Source organism: Echinops telfairi, unplaced genomic scaffold (genome assembly GCF_000313985.2).
Source record: "Echinops telfairi isolate 266 unplaced genomic scaffold, ASM31398v2 ScPeMD7_25;HRSCAF=90, whole genome shotgun sequence".
NCBI lineage: Eukaryota > Metazoa > Chordata > Mammalia > Afrosoricida > Tenrecidae > Echinops > Echinops telfairi.
Window position 1 is genome coordinate 18,842,141 of NW_022103922.1, and position 17,706 is coordinate 18,859,846.

General features: G+C 45.1%; 1 protein-coding gene across 1 annotated transcript in view; it reads left to right on the forward strand.

Annotated features, from left to right (window-relative positions):
* The window catches only part of ADAMTSL1 (ADAMTS like 1), a 355,504-nt gene that overhangs the window by 157,761 nt on the left and 180,037 nt on the right, over nt 1–17,706 (forward strand). The window contains exons 9-12 of the mRNA XM_004706548.3: nt 938–988; nt 6,307–6,511; nt 7,996–8,143; nt 11,334–11,418. Coding sequence (XP_004706605.2) covers nt 938–988; nt 6,307–6,511; nt 7,996–8,143; nt 11,334–11,418 — 489 coding nt within the window. The remainder of the gene's footprint in view (nt 1–937; nt 989–6,306; nt 6,512–7,995; nt 8,144–11,333; nt 11,419–17,706) is intronic.

Sequence of the window (17,706 nt, forward strand, 5' to 3'; positions counted from 1 at the left end):
GGCGTCATACATTCCCACCAAGCCAGTGGACTAGGCCTTAGGAATAAGCCAATCTTGCCGATTAATAGAAATCAGTGAGGTCGATACACGTTGTTTGTTAAGAGTCCTAATGGCTTCGAGGGACTTCCGCACAGCCTGCAGTGTCATTCCTTGAGGCTCTTCGCTTACTCTTTCAGTCTACAAGCCTCACAGGGCTTCTCAGGACACTAGAGATGCTAACCACCATGACAGTCACAAGCACCATCATCCTAACAGTTCACATAAGCCACCCAATTTTTTTTCAGTCTGCATTTATGATCTTATTTAACTGTGCTGCCATGGTGTGGTAACTTGATTTTTCTGATCCTTGCCTGCCATGTTCAAGAGTTTTCCCCTCCCCTTAGGACCCCCCCAGGTGGCCGCTTTCCAGGTATGAGTAAAGCCTTCAGATATGCCAAGAGAAGAAGGCTGTTGGCTAATGTGTCTTAGGGCGTCTTGTCAATTTCAAGGCCCGTGGTGGTGCTCAAACAGCACTCTTTCATCACAAGTGAGGCACTAACAGCGATTGCTCGTTGAGCATCTGGAAGTAACATTAATAATGATGATAATAATAATGACCTCATAGGATGTATAATTTGGGGGATTAAAGAACATTTACAAGCTTATTGTGTCATATTTAATGATGAGGTGCCAAGTTTTCTTGCCACCAGCCTTTCCAGTGGTATTTCCTGCTTGGATCAGAGGGCTAATTATCCTCAATGGTGCCCTGTCCAAGAACTTGCCCCACTCCCAAAGCAGATAATAGCACAAAGATACTCAACTGTGTGCGGCTTGGATTTCAGAGACAAATTGATGAATGTTGGTTTGCATTTGCATAAAGCGATGTGTATGATGTAATCATTTAGTGTTTATTGTGTGTACCTTCTACTCAGAGGGTTGGCATTATTGTTCCTAACAGTGACGGATACAAGCAGATCATGCCTTATGACCTCTACCATCCCCTTCCTCGGTACGTAACTCCATCACCCTGATGCTAGAATCAGTAAAGCCCTCGCTGCTGCTGCTACTACTGCCGCTACTGCCGCTACTGCCGCTGCCACTGCTGCTTTGTGTTTTCTGTTATTATTTTGTTTGGTGTTTTGTTTTGTCCTGGTTTTGCGGGTCTGTTGTTAATGTTTCCCCGTGGGGTATTCCAAACACATATGATGGTTGATGGGATAGATTTGCCGCTCATCCTGAGCTCTGCTTTGGAATGATCCTGGTCAGCTCTGATTGTAGGCTTGTCATTCCACAACCCTTGTAAAATAAGCTCGAGTTACCCTGGAGTGGGGGCAGTAATTCACCATGCTTGGCGGCACTGTTTGGGTTGATGTTTTGTCTTTCTTTCCCTCCCTTTATCCTTTTCGGTTGGCCTCTGCAATGAGACACTGCTCACTGGAGCGCTGTGCTAACCCCTGACCAAACTCTGCCTCCAGGATGCTCACGATGCTCAGTAACACGGGCCTGGACGCAGCGCCGCTCTGCATGTGGACTTCCGCTTTCTCTCCTTAGTCCGCTGACATGCTAATGATACACACACCTAATCCCCCCCATCCCCTCCTGAGGCTTACTCTGCCTGACACCTTTTTTGTGTCAAACCTTAAATTCCTCGTGCTGCATTTTTTTAAGCGTGATATTGTTAAAAGCTAGAACAGCAACAAAAAAATGAAAGTACTTCATGTTGAAATGAACTTATTTTCTTTATTAATATGGTCATAAGAAAATGGGCTAGTTAGCAATCGTCTAAGCAGTCATGTGGGTAGCAGCTCCGCTGGGAGCAGCAATTAGAATTGGATGTGAGAGGAGGGATGGTGTATTGAGGGGACTGCAATGGATGAGTTGACCCCAAATGAGGACAAACGTTTGACTATAAAACTGGTGGTCTGCTCTGCCAACCTTCCCCCAAGAACACCAGAAACAGTTGCAAGAGAGAAAATAGAATTTGGATTGAGAAGCTACTGCGAGAAGAGACTTTTGTTCTCTTCAACTGCTCCTTAGAACCAAGAGTTTGAATCCGACCATGAATATTTGGAATGATCCACAATACTTTGCTGACCCCAAAGATAAACTATTCCCAGAGGTCACTGATGAACTGCAAGATGAAACAAAGCTTCATTGAAAGTCTCCAAGTCCCTCATGATTTGGAATTTGAATAGAGCCCTCCTGAGGTCTAGTCCAACTCCCCAAGGAGACATCCATCTCCCGCTCCCAACCCAGCCGTTCCTCACACACTCCACATTATACCAGGCAGCTTCAAAATGGTCGTGGAAAGTTGGAATGCAAAGTCAAGGCAATTTTCCCACAAACTTTTTGAAGCCCTCTAGTATACGTAGACCAGTATGCATGTGTGTTATTGATATGTATTAGGGGTTCGGTCCTACATAACCACACAGGTGTCCCTTTGCATAGATTTACATATATCCATAGATAATACTGCACATCACTGAGCATTGTCATCCAGCGTAGAGGTAAATGCTTCCAGTGATGGCCAGGGAGCTCACTCGTCATCAATCTAATGGTGCTGTACAGAGACAGGGGATTCAACTAAGTCCTTCCCCTAAGTGAGTGCCTCATTTGTCAGCTCCTTTCCAACTTTCCTATGTCTATTTTGATAAGGGCACTACAGAACTTGAGGATGTGCTGGATGTATCATCAGCTTGGTTTGATTCAGAACCAAACGTACATATTAAACGTCTTGAAAATTAAAAAAAAGGAATGAAGCTATCCAAAGACTGAAGCCCGAGGTCATTTGATTGCAACCTCAGTAACAATGAAAGGGATGCCCCTAGGATGCCCGTAGAAGCCCTGGGGCACCGTGGGGAGCTCTCAGCTGTGCAGGTCCCCGGTGCTCAGTTCCATCTCATCAGAGGACGCGGCCGTCGCGGTGGCAGCCTTGGGAACCCTGTGGGGTACTTCTACCCTCTCCCATCGTGTCGCTAAGAGTAGGGACCTGACTCAGTGACGTTGAGTGGGGCTACACGGCTCAGTTGGTGACGGCCACATGTTCTAAGGGGAGGCAGATCAGGTGTGAGGGATGAGAGCAGGAAGTGTTTGCTGCCTGTCTTGGCCATTCCTGCACGTCTCTCCTGTCTCTGATCCCTCTCGTTTATATGTCCCTGCCTCATGCCTGTCTTAGGTTCACCTTGATGTCTTATCTCTTGAGATGCCCCCACAATGCCCAAAGCCAATATGCTCTGTGGTAGCATGGGCCATACATGGTATGATAGAACATGTATGGTCTAAAGGAATGTATTTCTGTGGTGGGTGTGCATCATTCCCCGGCATTCGCATCCAGCGTGTTCAGGTATCACCCTGGGAAAGGAATTAACAGCTACACAGACTGTGGTTCTCACCCACTGCCCATCCATTCCAGAGCACGTTCTAAAGTTAGGCCTGCTGTTTTACTGAATGGGGGCACTTTCTACAAATATGTTTTCCTCGTATACAAAGGGCTGGGGCTCCAAAATGGATCCCCACCCCCAGTCACCCACATGAAGGCTGAAAGCTGTGTTTATTCAAATGGGCTTAAGACCCCAGTGTAGATAGGAGACACTGTGAGTTTCTTCATTACTCATCCCTGCTTTCAGTCTTTGCTGAAGCACATCTGGAAGCGCCCTTTCAGAGCATCATCAGGTAAACTCTCTTAACTCATCAGTCACACAATGCATAAGTTCCCACATTCTTCTGAATTTGGAAAACATCTTAAACTCAAACGTAAGTCAACACCGATGTATTTTAAAGGAGAAGCCACAGGATAGGCCCTGAGTCAAGACCAATGGCTCGCCGTAGCTGACGGTTTCAAACATGAGCCAAGAACCATGGCTGTCGGCTGTTTAGCACGCCGTGGGCAAATGGCCAGCCAGTTCCATTGAAAGAAACAGATTTTATGGAAGATCGTGTCATTCTTTGTTTGTGCAAGCAGTAGACCTTTTTGGTAAGAGTGGTTTTTTAAGTCTACCGAAAAGCCACATGAACAGTAGAGAGAGTTCTCATATACCTTCTCTCTGCTATTTGGCTGACATTTGGTTAAAGAATCAGAGACAGTATTTGGGGACAGGGACTTAAACAAATAGTATTTTTTTTTTATTTCTACCTTTCAGAGGCATTTCTGGGTATGGGGAAGCCAAAGACATTACATGGTGCAGTATATGAACTTGTGTCTGTCCAGGACAAGGTTTGGGGTGTGCATTTTTAAAAATTCCAAACACTTACCAGGTCATCATGGTAAGAGAGCCTAACTGAGTCCGCTTTTCCAACTATTGCCATACCTTAAAGTACCCACATGTTTTGTTATTAAAAGCCCCATATGAAACCGTTAGTACACAGGATTCACATGACCTTTTTTTAAGATACAGAACAACAGTTGTATCCTGGAGCTGTACCATCAGTTCTTGAATCATTTTAGCATCATTTGACTCACTCCGATCACTGAGAAGGATCAAGAAGAGTGCTGATTGCTCCTTGTTAAATTTTCCTGTGGGTCGGGTCCACGTGCCAAGACAGAAACAAACTGCCCCCTTTTTAGAGGCCTCGAGTTCAGGGATATTAGAGCATCAACTAGAATCTGTAATCTTCTGGTGTTCTCCTACTCTTCTAAAAGATCCTCTGAACATTCAGAGCATTTTCCTACTTTCCTATGAGATCAAATGCAATTTGAAGATGGACTGACTGGCTCAGCCATCTCGTGGCCTGTATCCAGCCTAGTGTCTCCTCCAGAGGGAAGCCCTGCACATGCTCGGTCAGAAGAGGAAGCATTGGTTTCCCCTTTGGGAAGAGAAATTCTCCATGTAATCGCTTCAGTCCCTTAAATCAGACTGAAGTCTCCCGAGAATGAGTCAGAGGACCTTCATTTCTCCACAGTAACATGTTCATCTGTGTCTCCTGGAGGAAATCTGCATAGGAAAATGTTGTATTCGGAAGCAGGTTAGATAGCAGCTGGTGCCTAGATTTGAACAGGATGAAGCAAAACCTATTACTGGGAAGCCCACATTATTCAACCTCCTGCAGAAGAGAAGTCTTAGCTCATCCGCGTATGAAGGTGTACTTAGAAAATAAATAATATCTCCATGCTGTGTCTATGCAGCAGAGTAGAGCTGCCACATCGGGTTTCCAAGGCTGTCTCTTTGCAGAACCCGGCTGCCACATTGTCTCCTCCCCTGCAGAGCAGCCAGCCAGCGGGTCCAAACCACTGACCTTTCCATTAGCACCTTACTGCTTAACCCCTGTACCATTGAGGCACCTTTCAAGAACTCTTGTTTCTCCCTCATTAAAATGATAGCTGCCATCATTCTAAGAGAAATCTTAAGCCCTCATCAGTAAGCAGAGAATTCGATATGTAAATGAGAAAAGTCAGCACTCTGGTCCCCACAGTTTGTTGTTGTTGTTTTTAGAAATTACATATTCCATTAAGTAGAGAAATAAGGAGAAGAGGAGAGGAATTGGGGCTAAGATATCTCTCTACCCTTGGTCCCAACTGATTCAGGGCTGTGGTAATCTCTGAAAAGTCCACAGAATTATCTTAAATGTTATTGACTATAGACTCACTTAGTTCAGCCTTTAACGTCAGGTACCATCAAACTTCCAGCGAAAGCCAAACCTTTCACAATCTCAGGAGTTCCTTACTAGGGAGACTCAATGTTCCTCATCAACTAGAGATACATCGATAATGCCTGTGTTCCACACATTATGGATGGGTGGGATTATACGAACTTCAGGATCATGCTGACTCCATGTGGTCCCAAAGTTGATGGCTACCGGAGCGGGGAGAAAAAAATGTCATAGTTACTTGATCTGCTGTTAGTTTCTCCTATAAGAAATAGGCAAAGCTTCAGTAACAAAGCATTTACATTGCAATTTAAAAGTACCAGCTCACGTATGCCATAGAAACTGGATGAGATTAATCATGTTGTTGTTGTTGTTGTTGTTTTGCTTTGTTTTTGTTTTCTGAAACTATAGGAAGGGGTCAATAGTCCTCTTTTGAGGAGGTTACAGATAACACAGATACTCTATGGACCACTGTCCAGAAAGTGCTTTCTGACATTGGTATAGAACTTGACAATTTAGAGAGAACCACACACTTCCCAGACAGGGGTGTAGAACGTCCCCATTGGCAGAGCACTCTTGCGACTATTGGCTTTCTCCTCTCATTCCTGCTCATCGGATTTCAGGGAGTAGATGACTTCTGGGTCTCCCAGTAAACTATGGGGGGGGGGGGTTGGTCTGAAGGGACTGAGGAGGCGGTTGGGCAATGTGCATGTCTGCCCTGATGACGCCCCGTTGCTTCTGTAGGTGGGAGGCCACCCCGTGGACTGCGTGCTCCTCCTCGTGTGGGGGAGGCATCCAGAGCCGGGCAGTGTCCTGTGTGGAGGAAGACATCCAGGGGCACGTCACTTCAGTGGAAGAGTGGAAATGCATGTACACCCCTAAGATGCCCATCGTGCAGCCCTGCAACATTTTTGACTGCCCTAAATGGCTGGCACAAGAGTGGTCTCCGGTAACTGTGCCTTCTTTCTTTGCTAGTAGGAGGAGTTCACTCCCCCCCAGCCCCATCTGGCACCCTGTACAGCTCCCCACCTCTCCTCTGCGAGCCTGCCCGCTTAGCTCCTGGAATAGGAGGAGTGTCACCCATCTACAGGGGTGAAAAGGGAAATGATAGTGTTTAAAAATGGTTTCTTAAAATTATTTTGTCAAGTTGCTTCTAGAAGCCTCTATCACTCTCCAGATAATGTTCCCTCAAATAGCAATTGGTGGGAGGCGGGGTGGGGGTGCGGGTGGGGGTGGGGGGAGGGTTGCTGAAAGCTGTCAAGAGTAATCAAGACCAACCATTTGATCCTGTCAACATGGTGCTGGTGCCAAAGCTCAGAGACCTCAGAGGTCACTTTGTTGCTTCTGCTCCACCCCCAAAAGGGACTGGAGACCAGGAAACTTTGTTGTCTATTGAACAACACGGAATGAAACGAAAATAGCACCATAACTAAAATGAGGGAGTTGCCCTCCTGAAATGGACAGACTCTAGAAATCAGAATAGGCACTACAGTTACATCCAAAATGTGATTCTGGGTTTCCTGACTGCAGGCACAGGAAGAAAAATAGCCAAGGAAACAGAGGAATGACAGACTAAGTCATTGTGCCCACAGCGACCTGGGTGACAAAAGAGTGTTCTCAGAGCCTTGTGGCTTGGATGCAGCCATGCCATTTCTATATGGCTTAGGTTCTAGCTACATCTGACAATAGGATCAGTTCTTCTGAATACAGTTTTGTTTTTCTTTTCTTAATTCTTTTCATTATAATCAATGGAGCCCTAGTGATGTAGTAGTTACATGTTGGGCTGTGAACCACAAGGTCAGCAGTTCAAAATCAACAGCTGCTTCTCGGGAGAAAGACGATGCTTTCTACTCCCCTAAAGGGTTACAGTCTCAGAGATCCACAGGGGCAGGTCTACCCTGCCCGATAGGGTCGTTATGGTTTGGAATCAACTCAATAGCAGGACATTTGCATTTTGTTTTTAATATATAATCAGTGTCAAGAAAATTTTAGTATGGACCTGTGAGCTAGCCTTGCTTGGAATTTAGCCATAGCAAGTCACTAAACAGTTGCAGTGCTAGTAATCCAAATCTAGGAGGCACGGTCTGAGGTGAGTTGCAAAGTTTTCAGTTCATGGAAAACTTCGTTATCTTTGCATCTCATTTTTCTAGAAGCTTTCTGAAGCCCCTCCCTGTAGTTTGTTTTCTCCTTTCCCAAGCCCGGTTAGAGAATTTGCACGCAGGAGGTGCGTAAGGACGATTTGCTGACTAACCCAAAGCTAAGAAGTGAATGTCCAGCTAGCCCCACCCCCAAGTAGCCCGAAAGAACACAAGCTCCCAAGATGGCTAGGAAGTGGTACAAATCCCCACGGCGTCCCCAGATCATAGGTAGTTCTGGTATGAAACCTCTTGGTTCGGAAATGAAGGCTTTGCCTATGAATCTCCTCTCTTCCAGTGCACGGTGACGTGCGGCCAGGGCCTCAGGTACCGTGTGGTTCTCTGCATGGACCACCGAGGGACACATGCAGGAGGCTGCAGCCCGAAAGCAAAGCCCCACATCAAAGAGGAATGTGTCATCCCCACGCCCTGCTACAAGCCCAAAGGTAAATGGACAGGGCTTCCTTGCAAGTCTCTGGGTCTTGTCATTGCCTCTGCATCTTCGGGTGTCCAACCCCATAGGCGATCTGTCAGCCGCCCACGAGTTCAAAGTAGCTGTTCTTTAGAACATAAGCTCAACTCAAGGGACTTCATGCTTTTTCGAAATCGCTCCAATCCTGTGGTCGTCCGTTTAGAAGCACTACCTCAAGAAATCCATCCGTTTCTGTCATTCGCTCCCTCGTCATAAAGTTGATTGAAAACGATTGCTGAGAAGGAATCAGATATGCATGCTTAAAAGCAATCCACATGTGACAGAAATATGTGTGACGACTTGCCGTATAGCATGGGGTTGGGAAAAAGGTGCCAGGAATTGGAGAAGGTCAGCTTAGCTAAGCCGCTCGCACTTCAGACCGATGAAACAGAAAACTGTTATTTCGTTTGACATTGAAAAGAACATCAGTGTCTGCGAATCTCAGTTTGAAATGAAATTTGAAATCAAGGTGGAATATACTTTACCAGTACTAAACTCTTTTTTATTCAGGAAAGTTCTACTTGATGATCAAGATTAATTATAATTACACTGGGGTTCTCGGTATAATTCATGCATACAAATCTGATTCCCTTCCTAGGATTGGTACCATCCTGAGCCAATAAAATAGAAAACAGATAGTCACAAGCCATTCAAAACTAGTAAGTTCTGTGTGACAAGGGTCCTCCTATTTTTAGTATTAGGTTTGATGCTCACCTTCTTCTTAATCGATCTGCTTTAAACTCCAAAAGTTCATCTTGTGTTGCCCCTTATTGTACTTACTTCACAGAAGGGCAAGGCATAATAAAATCTAAATTACTGACATAAAATATGAAAGTGAGAAAACTTCAACAATTGTGAAAAATTCCATTATCTTTTCATTCCACTTTCCCCACAAACCTTCTGAAGCTCCCTCATCTACATTAATTCAATGGCAGTGGGTTTGGAAGTCCTGGTTTTGTTTTACACACACACACACACACGTGCACAAGCATGTGTATGTCAGAGACACTGATTAATTTCAATAAGTTCATCTCTTGCTAAACTCAGTTTCCTCATCTGTAAAATAGGGATGCAAAGAGTACCTGCCTCCGAGCTCATTGTCAATTCCAACCCTTAACAACCTTACTGGCCGAAATAGGACAGCCCTATAGGGTTGCTGAGGGTGTCCACCTTTGTGGAAGCAGGGGGCCACGCTTTTCTCCTAGGGATTGAGTGTGAGTGTGGGCTGCTGACCTTTCCATGAATAGCCAGCGCTTAACAACTGCACCACCAGGGCTCCTCGTCAGAGTGTGCATGTGGCTGAGAAGAGACCTGATACAAATGAGGTGCTTAGCCCTGGACCCAGCAGATAGTAAACCCAAACCCCAAACCAAACCCACTGTTGACTCATAATGACCTTTGATAAAGTTTCCAAGACTATAAATCTTGATGAGAGCAGAAAGCTTTATCATTTTCTCCAAGGAGCATCTGCTGCGTTTGAACCACCAGCCCTGCTCCACACCTAACCCACAGCACCACCAAGGCTCCTTGGCATTTAGGAAGTGCTCCACACATTATCTTTTAGCTTTGACTCTCATTGGCATCCTCAAATGTAGGAGGAGGGGCGCGAGTACAGCTGACAGCAATCATGGCAGATCCCAAGTACCACCTGCCTATACCATTAGTCCAAGGTGACCAGATTTTAACATTGGTAAAGCGGGACACCATCGATAAAACTCATATCCTGGCGAAATAGCCACATGGCAGCCCAAAACCGTATGCCCTAGCTTATCTTGCATTCTTTCCAAAAATCGGGACTTTTTTAAAACGCCGCGGGACGCAGGAAAAGTTGTTAAAAATTGGGACTATCCCGCCAAAAGCGGGACGTCTGGTCACCTTACGTTAGTCCCCAGTTGGATCCTTCGCTATTGAAAGGCAGATAGATGGCCAGGCCATGCAGTAGAAGACGGCTTCATCCGCTGAGTCACTTCGGGGAGAGCGCTGGGTGGGGCTAACGTCAACGTATGCATAGGTTCCGTGCCCCTGTGGTTAAAACGTTGGCAAACACACCCTTTGGACTTGGGCAGTTTTACATTTCTCATTCTCTTTGTTTTCTAACTATAAACAATGGCCGTATGTAGAAGACATGGCTGTACCTTAAAATAGCCAATTATTTATAAGTCCTGTCTTGACCCAACCACTTCAGAGAAGGAAAAGCAGTTTGTGGTTAACTATCAAGAATAAAATCTGGATTTTCACAACTAAGTAGTGAGATCTGGCTCTCTCACCGTCATTAAAATGCCATATAATTCTATGGTGTATGCATATACAGTCATATTTCTTTTATCTTTTCAATTGTATGCTATAAAATGTGATAGAGCTTCACTGGCTCATACTATAAAGGCAAATCTGCCTATAAATGACCCTAATAAATATGTCAGAAAGAGAACCTTGGCAGTTACTTCTGTCGGAACGTTCTGAACTCCCCTTTTCTTTGCTCCTCCACACATTTTTTTCCAGGAAGTAGTTAGAAAGCTTGTTCTGAATTGTTTAGCCAAAGCTAGATAAAGAGGTGAAGCCAGTGGAGTGATGGGTTTTGCTCGCAGTCCAATTGTCAGGGAGCCAAGTGAGGACAGCATCGAATGAGTTTGTAAGTAAAACAATGCTTTCTGAACTTCACAGTGGCAGCGTTTGGCTTGGATTTGAAAAATACAACGGAGGCCACACTTAGCCAACAGGGAAAAGAAAAATAAGTTACAGTTATGAAAGGCTAACAATTTCATTGTTCCCACTCTGTGTTTATTTTACAAGGTAGGGATCGTCCTGTGCTTTCCATCAGGGGTCCCTGGGTGACCTAGCATGTGCACATGTTGCTGAGGCTCCTGAGAGAAAGCCTTCATGAGGAGGCTTTCCCTTGCCTGAGCTCAGCATGGTACAAAGACATGCCATGCAGAGACTCGTGCAGTCAAGTTTCCAAATCTGATTTTGTCTCTTGGTATTTCCATCATCAGGCAATGTTTTACCGGAACAACTTACTGATATTTGCGAGGAATGATCCTAACTTCTAGGTACAGGACCAAATTTAGCACTGGTGATGGTGGTAGCGGCGGGCGGAATAGGACCGTGGTATTTCTTGGACAGCTAGATGGCCTCTCACTTCTTTGTCATGCACATCTGTTCCTCAGAGAAGCTTCCGGTAGAGGCCAAGCTGCCATGGTACAAACAAGCCCAAGAACTCGAAGAAGGAGCTGTGGTGTCTGAAGAGCCATCGTAAGTTTTCAAACCTCAGTTTGTTTTTCCTTTGGGCTGATTGATTTAAAGCAAATAGTGTCTCCCAGGTTGTGCCTTCCTGGGCGGCGAAGTAACTAAGCCTGAGCATCTTACTGAAGATTAGAATGTGTTCAGGAATGCACACCTCCACCATGGGTCCGCTCCTCTCACTGATAATTCCAAGCTTTATCGTCGTCGTTAGCGTGCTTTTCGAAGCATATGATTGGTCTCTAAACACGTGTCGGTTTTGTCTGAAAGGAGAAAATTAAAGTACAGCGTCTGCCCATCCCTCTTCTCTAAATGACGCTTCTCTTTTCTCTAGCTGAGCTGAGAAGGCCCGGGCTGCTCTGATTGGGCAGCAGAGCTGTTGTGTGACAGTCGGGGCAGCTTCTCCCCCTCTTTATCGCCCAGCTTTGCCATGGCGCCGCTCACAGGGAAGCAGAGTGGGAAACTACGTCTGAAGGACAGGGAAGCTTATTGGCTGTTCTTCCTCCCATTTTGGTGTGTTTGTTTGTTTGCTGGGATGGAGACCCGGGTCTTTGCTTCACTTGATCTTGGCCCTCGAGCTCTCCTGTTGTATCAAGGCAATGACGCTTCTTAAGACTCTTGGCCACCGATTTGCCAGATGCTTCCGAAGAAGAAACGAGGAAGAGAAACAAAGGGGTCGGGTGGTTGCTTGCTTGGGGAGTTGGTTGGGTGGTTGCTTGCTTGGTGATGGATGAATGCCGAACGTGGATTCCATTGGAAAACACTTCCAGGCATGTCTGCTGCATCATTTTGGAAATCATGGAAATAGCTTATTGATGAACTTCATCTTGGACCAAAAGATTTCTTTGGTGGAAGATGTCTGGACCCGTTCGTTTCAGTATTAGCCCCTTGCCCTGCATTGGGGTCTAAGAGGTGTTACCCACCCTCCAAGAGGACCCAGTATAGTATACCAGATAGGTTATAAAAACAGTCTCTAAATTCAAGGGATAGTTTAAATGTGACTGACTTACAAATGTACCTTGTGATCTGTATATGTAAAGGCAATAAGAAATTTCTGGCTCATCCTGCTGGAATCTAAATCTGATGTGGTTTGCCGGAACACAAATTATGTTCCTGAATCACTCTCTAAGCAAGAGATTGGGAAAGAAATCCAGAACAGAGATTTATACAATGAACAGAAGTCCTTTGTGGGGGTTTGGGGGAGGAGATTATTTCAGTTGCTTGGTTACACAGAAAAATGGGCTGTGCGTTCATAACACTTTCCTTAGTTAAAAGGACAATAAGCAATATATTATTATATTTATTGTTATTATATATTATTAACATATATTATTTCTGGATTACAAGCGACCTCAGCAGCCTGTCCAACTTCTAAGAAAGAGCAGCTGTGACCGGGCTTTGGAAGAAAGGCAGTGGCGAACGGTCACAGGGCAGCCTAGAAGTGAGCTTAAGAAGGTGCAGAACTTTCGATCTGTCTCTTGTTGGTACCTGGCTTGAGACCCATTCCTCATGGTGCAAAGGAGACCCTCCACTTGTTGTCAGGCGCCATGAAGTCAGTTCTAAGTGACTTGACACACAGCAGAATAAAACACTGTGGCCTGCTCCTGCGCGGCCACGCTCACTATTGTCCTTATTCCTGAGCCCAGTGTTGCACCATCCCCTTGAGAGCATGCCTCTTTGTCGCTGCCCCTCACTCTGCCCAGCACGATGCCCTTCTCGAGGAACTGGCCTCGCCTGACAACATGTCCAGAGTCTGTGAAATGAAGTCTCGCGATCCTTGCCTCTTCGGAGCCCTCGGGCTGCACGTCCTTCAGGACGGGTCTGCTTGTGCTTCCGGCAGTCCGTGGCAACTTTCCTGCTTGTTCTTCTCCAGCCTCACCACCCGTTGCAGGTCCATGAAGGCACACCAAGATGCCCAGTCATGGAAGCTAGTTACTCTTGATGTTAAGGTGACCAGATTTTAACATTGGTAAAGTGGGACGCTGTTGATAAAACTCATATCCTGGCAAAATAGCCACATGGCAGCCAAAAACCGTATACCCTAGCTTGTCCTGCATTCTTTCCAAAAATCGGGACTTTTTTAAAACACCGCGGGACACGGAACAAATTGTTAAAAATCGGGACTGTCCCGCCAAAAGCGGGACATCTGGTCACCTTACAAGTTTATATAGATTCTTGGGTTAGATGTGATTTGTTTGCTTGTTTATTGTAAATGAGAAGGGGGTTACGTTTTGGAGAAGCAACTTTGTATTCAGCAGTTTATTACGAATGGACACCCCCCAAGAGTTTCTCCTCCTCCCTTTCCTTGTTAACGCTTCTTCTTCTTGTGGGTTACCGTCATTCACTACACCCAAGTTACCCCCATCCCCTCTCTTCCCTTCCTTGCCGGCTTGCCCTTGGAGGTCTCCAGCATCCCTTCCCTTGGCTGTCAATGTCATCCTCTTGGTTCGCATCTATTTCTTAACTTACCATAGCGGTCTCCTCGAATACTTGTCCTTTGGGTATTAACTTCACTCAGCGCGATGTTCCCCAGCTCCATCTATGCCACGAGGTGCTTCATGGCTTGGTCACTGTATTTTTTAGCAATGCATACTATTCCACTGTGTACCAGCGTTTTTGTTTTGTTTAATCCATTCTCCCACGGGTGGACAATTAGGTTGTTTCTATCTTCTTGCTATTGTGAGCAGTGATGCCCGGAACAAGGGTGTGCATATATCTTCACAAGTGATGATTCTTTAAGATAGATACACCGCAAAGGGATTGCTGGATTGGATGGAATGTCTATGTAGGTTAGAGATGTTTAACACTGGATAGGTAACCTTTCACCTAAATACATTCTCTGTTCTCTTAGTCCACTATATTTCACCAGTTAGACAAAAGCATAACCCTGTATATAAAACTGCCTTAGGAATGATGTAAAGCCATATAACAAAGTTGAAATCAACTCCAAACATCTTACCTCTAGAATTAAACACCTGATGCCTTATCAGATGCCTGACAACCAAAGCTAGAAGGGAGATTCAGTGCTGCTTCAGACGCCACACAAACCACGGGCCACCGTCTTGTGTAGTGAATATTTTCCACCAAAGGTTTTGACTTAGATGCCTTATATTCAACTTTAATCAGAATAAAATCCCTGAAGTAGTTAAACACATAATTTTCACCATTGAACGTATAGCCATATATTACACTATTAAATTTTACTTGTAGTGGAATGGAATTGCCATCTTGGCATGATTATTCTGTATTGAAGCCGATTGTAATTGGAGCAGTGGTGCAGGGTAGAGGAAATGTATATGATTATACTCAGAACAATAATTACTTTTATACCCAAATGAAATAAATGACAGCTGTAGAATAATGTAATGAAAGGTGTATGGTTTCCACATTTCAATACATTTACATGTTGAGTGCACTGACCCCGTGGAAAGGTCTTACATGTCGTGTTTTGGTTTTGTTTGTTATTTTTAATTTTTATTGATCCTGATTTATATATATATATATAAAATGTTGCCTGGTCTTAAGACTTTCATTTTTAAAAGCAGATAGACTGGTTTCTAAATGTATGTAGCAACCCATAATTACTCTCCAAAGTATAATGAAAAAATGATATACTGTCAGCAAGTAATTCCTGCTCCCGATGGGGAGCCGTACATTGCTTACATTAAACGGTCATGTGTAGAGACTGTGGCTGTCATGGTGCACTGCCGCCACGAAGGAGGAGCTCTAGGCGGCCCAGAGAGATGAGCTCTTGCTTTGGTTCCAGCTAGCCTGGGAGAGTTATTTTGTAAAACAGCAAATATAACTTCTTTCCCCACAGGTAAAGTGAAAATATTATCGCCAGCCTGTCTCATTCAATAATATAGGCAAACTGTTGGCTTAGAGTCTTTAGCATGTGACGATACGTTTCTCGAATGTCGGATTATTTGGGTAGCCCCAAAATATGAGGAAAAGAGGGGTTAGCACTCTGGCCAAAAATATTTGGGAAGCAATCACTCAGAGATATGTTTAGAAGCAAACTATGATTAAAGACTAAAATCTGAATTGTCACGATAACTAAACATTCTTCGACTCAAAGGTTATCCCAACATCGATGTTCCTCTGAGCTCAACCTGGTGCAGAAGGAGGGCTAGTTGATCAGCCTGTGACGGGGTACCATTTGGCCAAGGGGAATATTGCGTCCTGCCAACCCCAGTTGGCATTGGAGTCTCGTGTAAGCCCAGGGGTCTCAGAGTCAAAAAGTCCCCTGTAGAGTTTTAGGGGGCTGATTATTCACAAGTAGATCTTGAGATCCTTCTCCCAGAGCACCTCCCTCCGGTGGGATTTAGTCCCCAGCCTCTTAGTTAGCAGCCAAGCACATAAACATAAACCACTTGCACCACTCCGGGTGACTAAGCACTGGCAAAGGGAGCTGGAGAATGTTCCTGGTGGAATTCTCTTCAGCCTAGATTCTGTCTTTTGAATTTGGCTCCAATTGATTTGAGTGGGTTGGGGGGCGGGGCTTGTTTTGAGGTGCAGTCAAGGCAATTCCGTCTCATAGCAAACCTGTGTACAATTGGACATAACATTTTAATGCCAGATGTGGTCCTCTGGTTGTTTTTCTGGAAAAATATCTGAGAATAATTATTATAGGTATTTATAAACCTGCAGAATTGTATATGATGGTGGACAATGTGATAGAAATTATATATGTCTGTCTAGATGGTGATTCTCAACCTTCCTAACACCACGGCCCTTTAATACAGTTCCTCATGTTGTGGTGACCCCCCCCAACCCTAAAATTATTTTTGTTGCTACTTCATAACTTTTGCTATTGTTATGAATCAGGGGACCCCTGTGAAAGGGTTGTATGACACCCCCCCATAGGGGTCGCGACCCACATATTGAGAACCATTGGTCTAGATGCTTAAAGCTAAGTCCTGGTTTCAGTTTCCCATCTCTTAGTTTTATCACCTTACTTGCAGCCCTTTTGGGATGGATACCTAAACATCACGATTGCCTGAAGCCAAGCACACGTTTTGAAAGGCCCTTTGACCAGCTTCATTTCGGGAGGAAAATGATACGATGGTGATCTCTAGACAGCTTGTCTACCACTGCTGAACAGGAAGTTATTCAACAGGTCGTCCTAAAACTCTGCTCTTGGAATAGGAAGGAAATGGTTCATTTCCTTAACTCCTTCAGGCCACGAACAGGTCCTTGCATGCCCTAGATGTGTAATTTGCTAAATGAGCCAAGCTGGCGGAAAAGGTGTGGCCTGGCGACCCCAGGTGTTCGACCTTTCTTTGTGGAGACTCTTTGCTGTCTCAAACAAGGTATGCCAGGCAGATGAAGTGAGCGCCGATTGAGCACCTAAGGAGGCTCAGGACCAGATTAGTTTCATTTGCAAGGAATTCTGCTTAGATGACTGTGCCCAAGCACCAGGAGGAGGGTGGGGTCTTTGGGTGCTCACATGGCCAACACAGCCATTGGGACTAGCCATCCCTGCCAACAGCTGGTCCTCACTGCACCCTCACAGGCACAACAAAGAGGGCATCTGTGCCCTGATCTTAGATCTTTAAAACTCTGGCATTATCTTACTGGCTTTTCATTACAGCTTTACTGCCTGACTAAGATACTATTTTGATGTTTGAACACAATAATTTGGCCTTAAATATATTGCCATAAATAATCTTGGCTGATGCCATTAACCAAAGGAGGAGAAAAACAAGCAAGCAGAAGGCTGCAGTCCTATCTGGAAGCCAGATGGCACCAGCGTAGGGATGGGGCTGGTTTCATAGGAAGCAAAAGGAAATTCCTGCTATGCATCTGTGTGCACAGAGCCCAGAGGGAATTAGAGCCCGGGCGTGGGTGGGGTGTGGGGTGGGGGTGTTCAGCAAGAGTCGCCTGGGTGTTCTGTCCTCCTTAAAGACCTTATTTACCTTACCTTGTTTACCCTATTGGCAGTAATTTTAAATATAATAGGTTGGCTTAGGTTTATATGAGTCCATATTTATACCTAGCAAGTTGCTGCCAAATGTAAACGACTTAACTCCATCTTTAAGAAAATGAATTTACATTGTTAGCCATGGTTAGAAATGCTAATTGAGTAACATGTGTTTCTATACCCCTCCCCCCCCAAAGACTACTTAGGGACTTCAATATCAATCATGGATCCAGATAAGGTTGCTTCACTAGCCTCCCTCCAAGGCACCTGAATCCCATTCTCCTCATGCAGCTCAGGCACCCGAGCTTAAAAGGATAATCTTGTGCCACCAACCCAGCCTCCCCCCAACTACCAGGACCCCAATTCTGCCTTGCAGA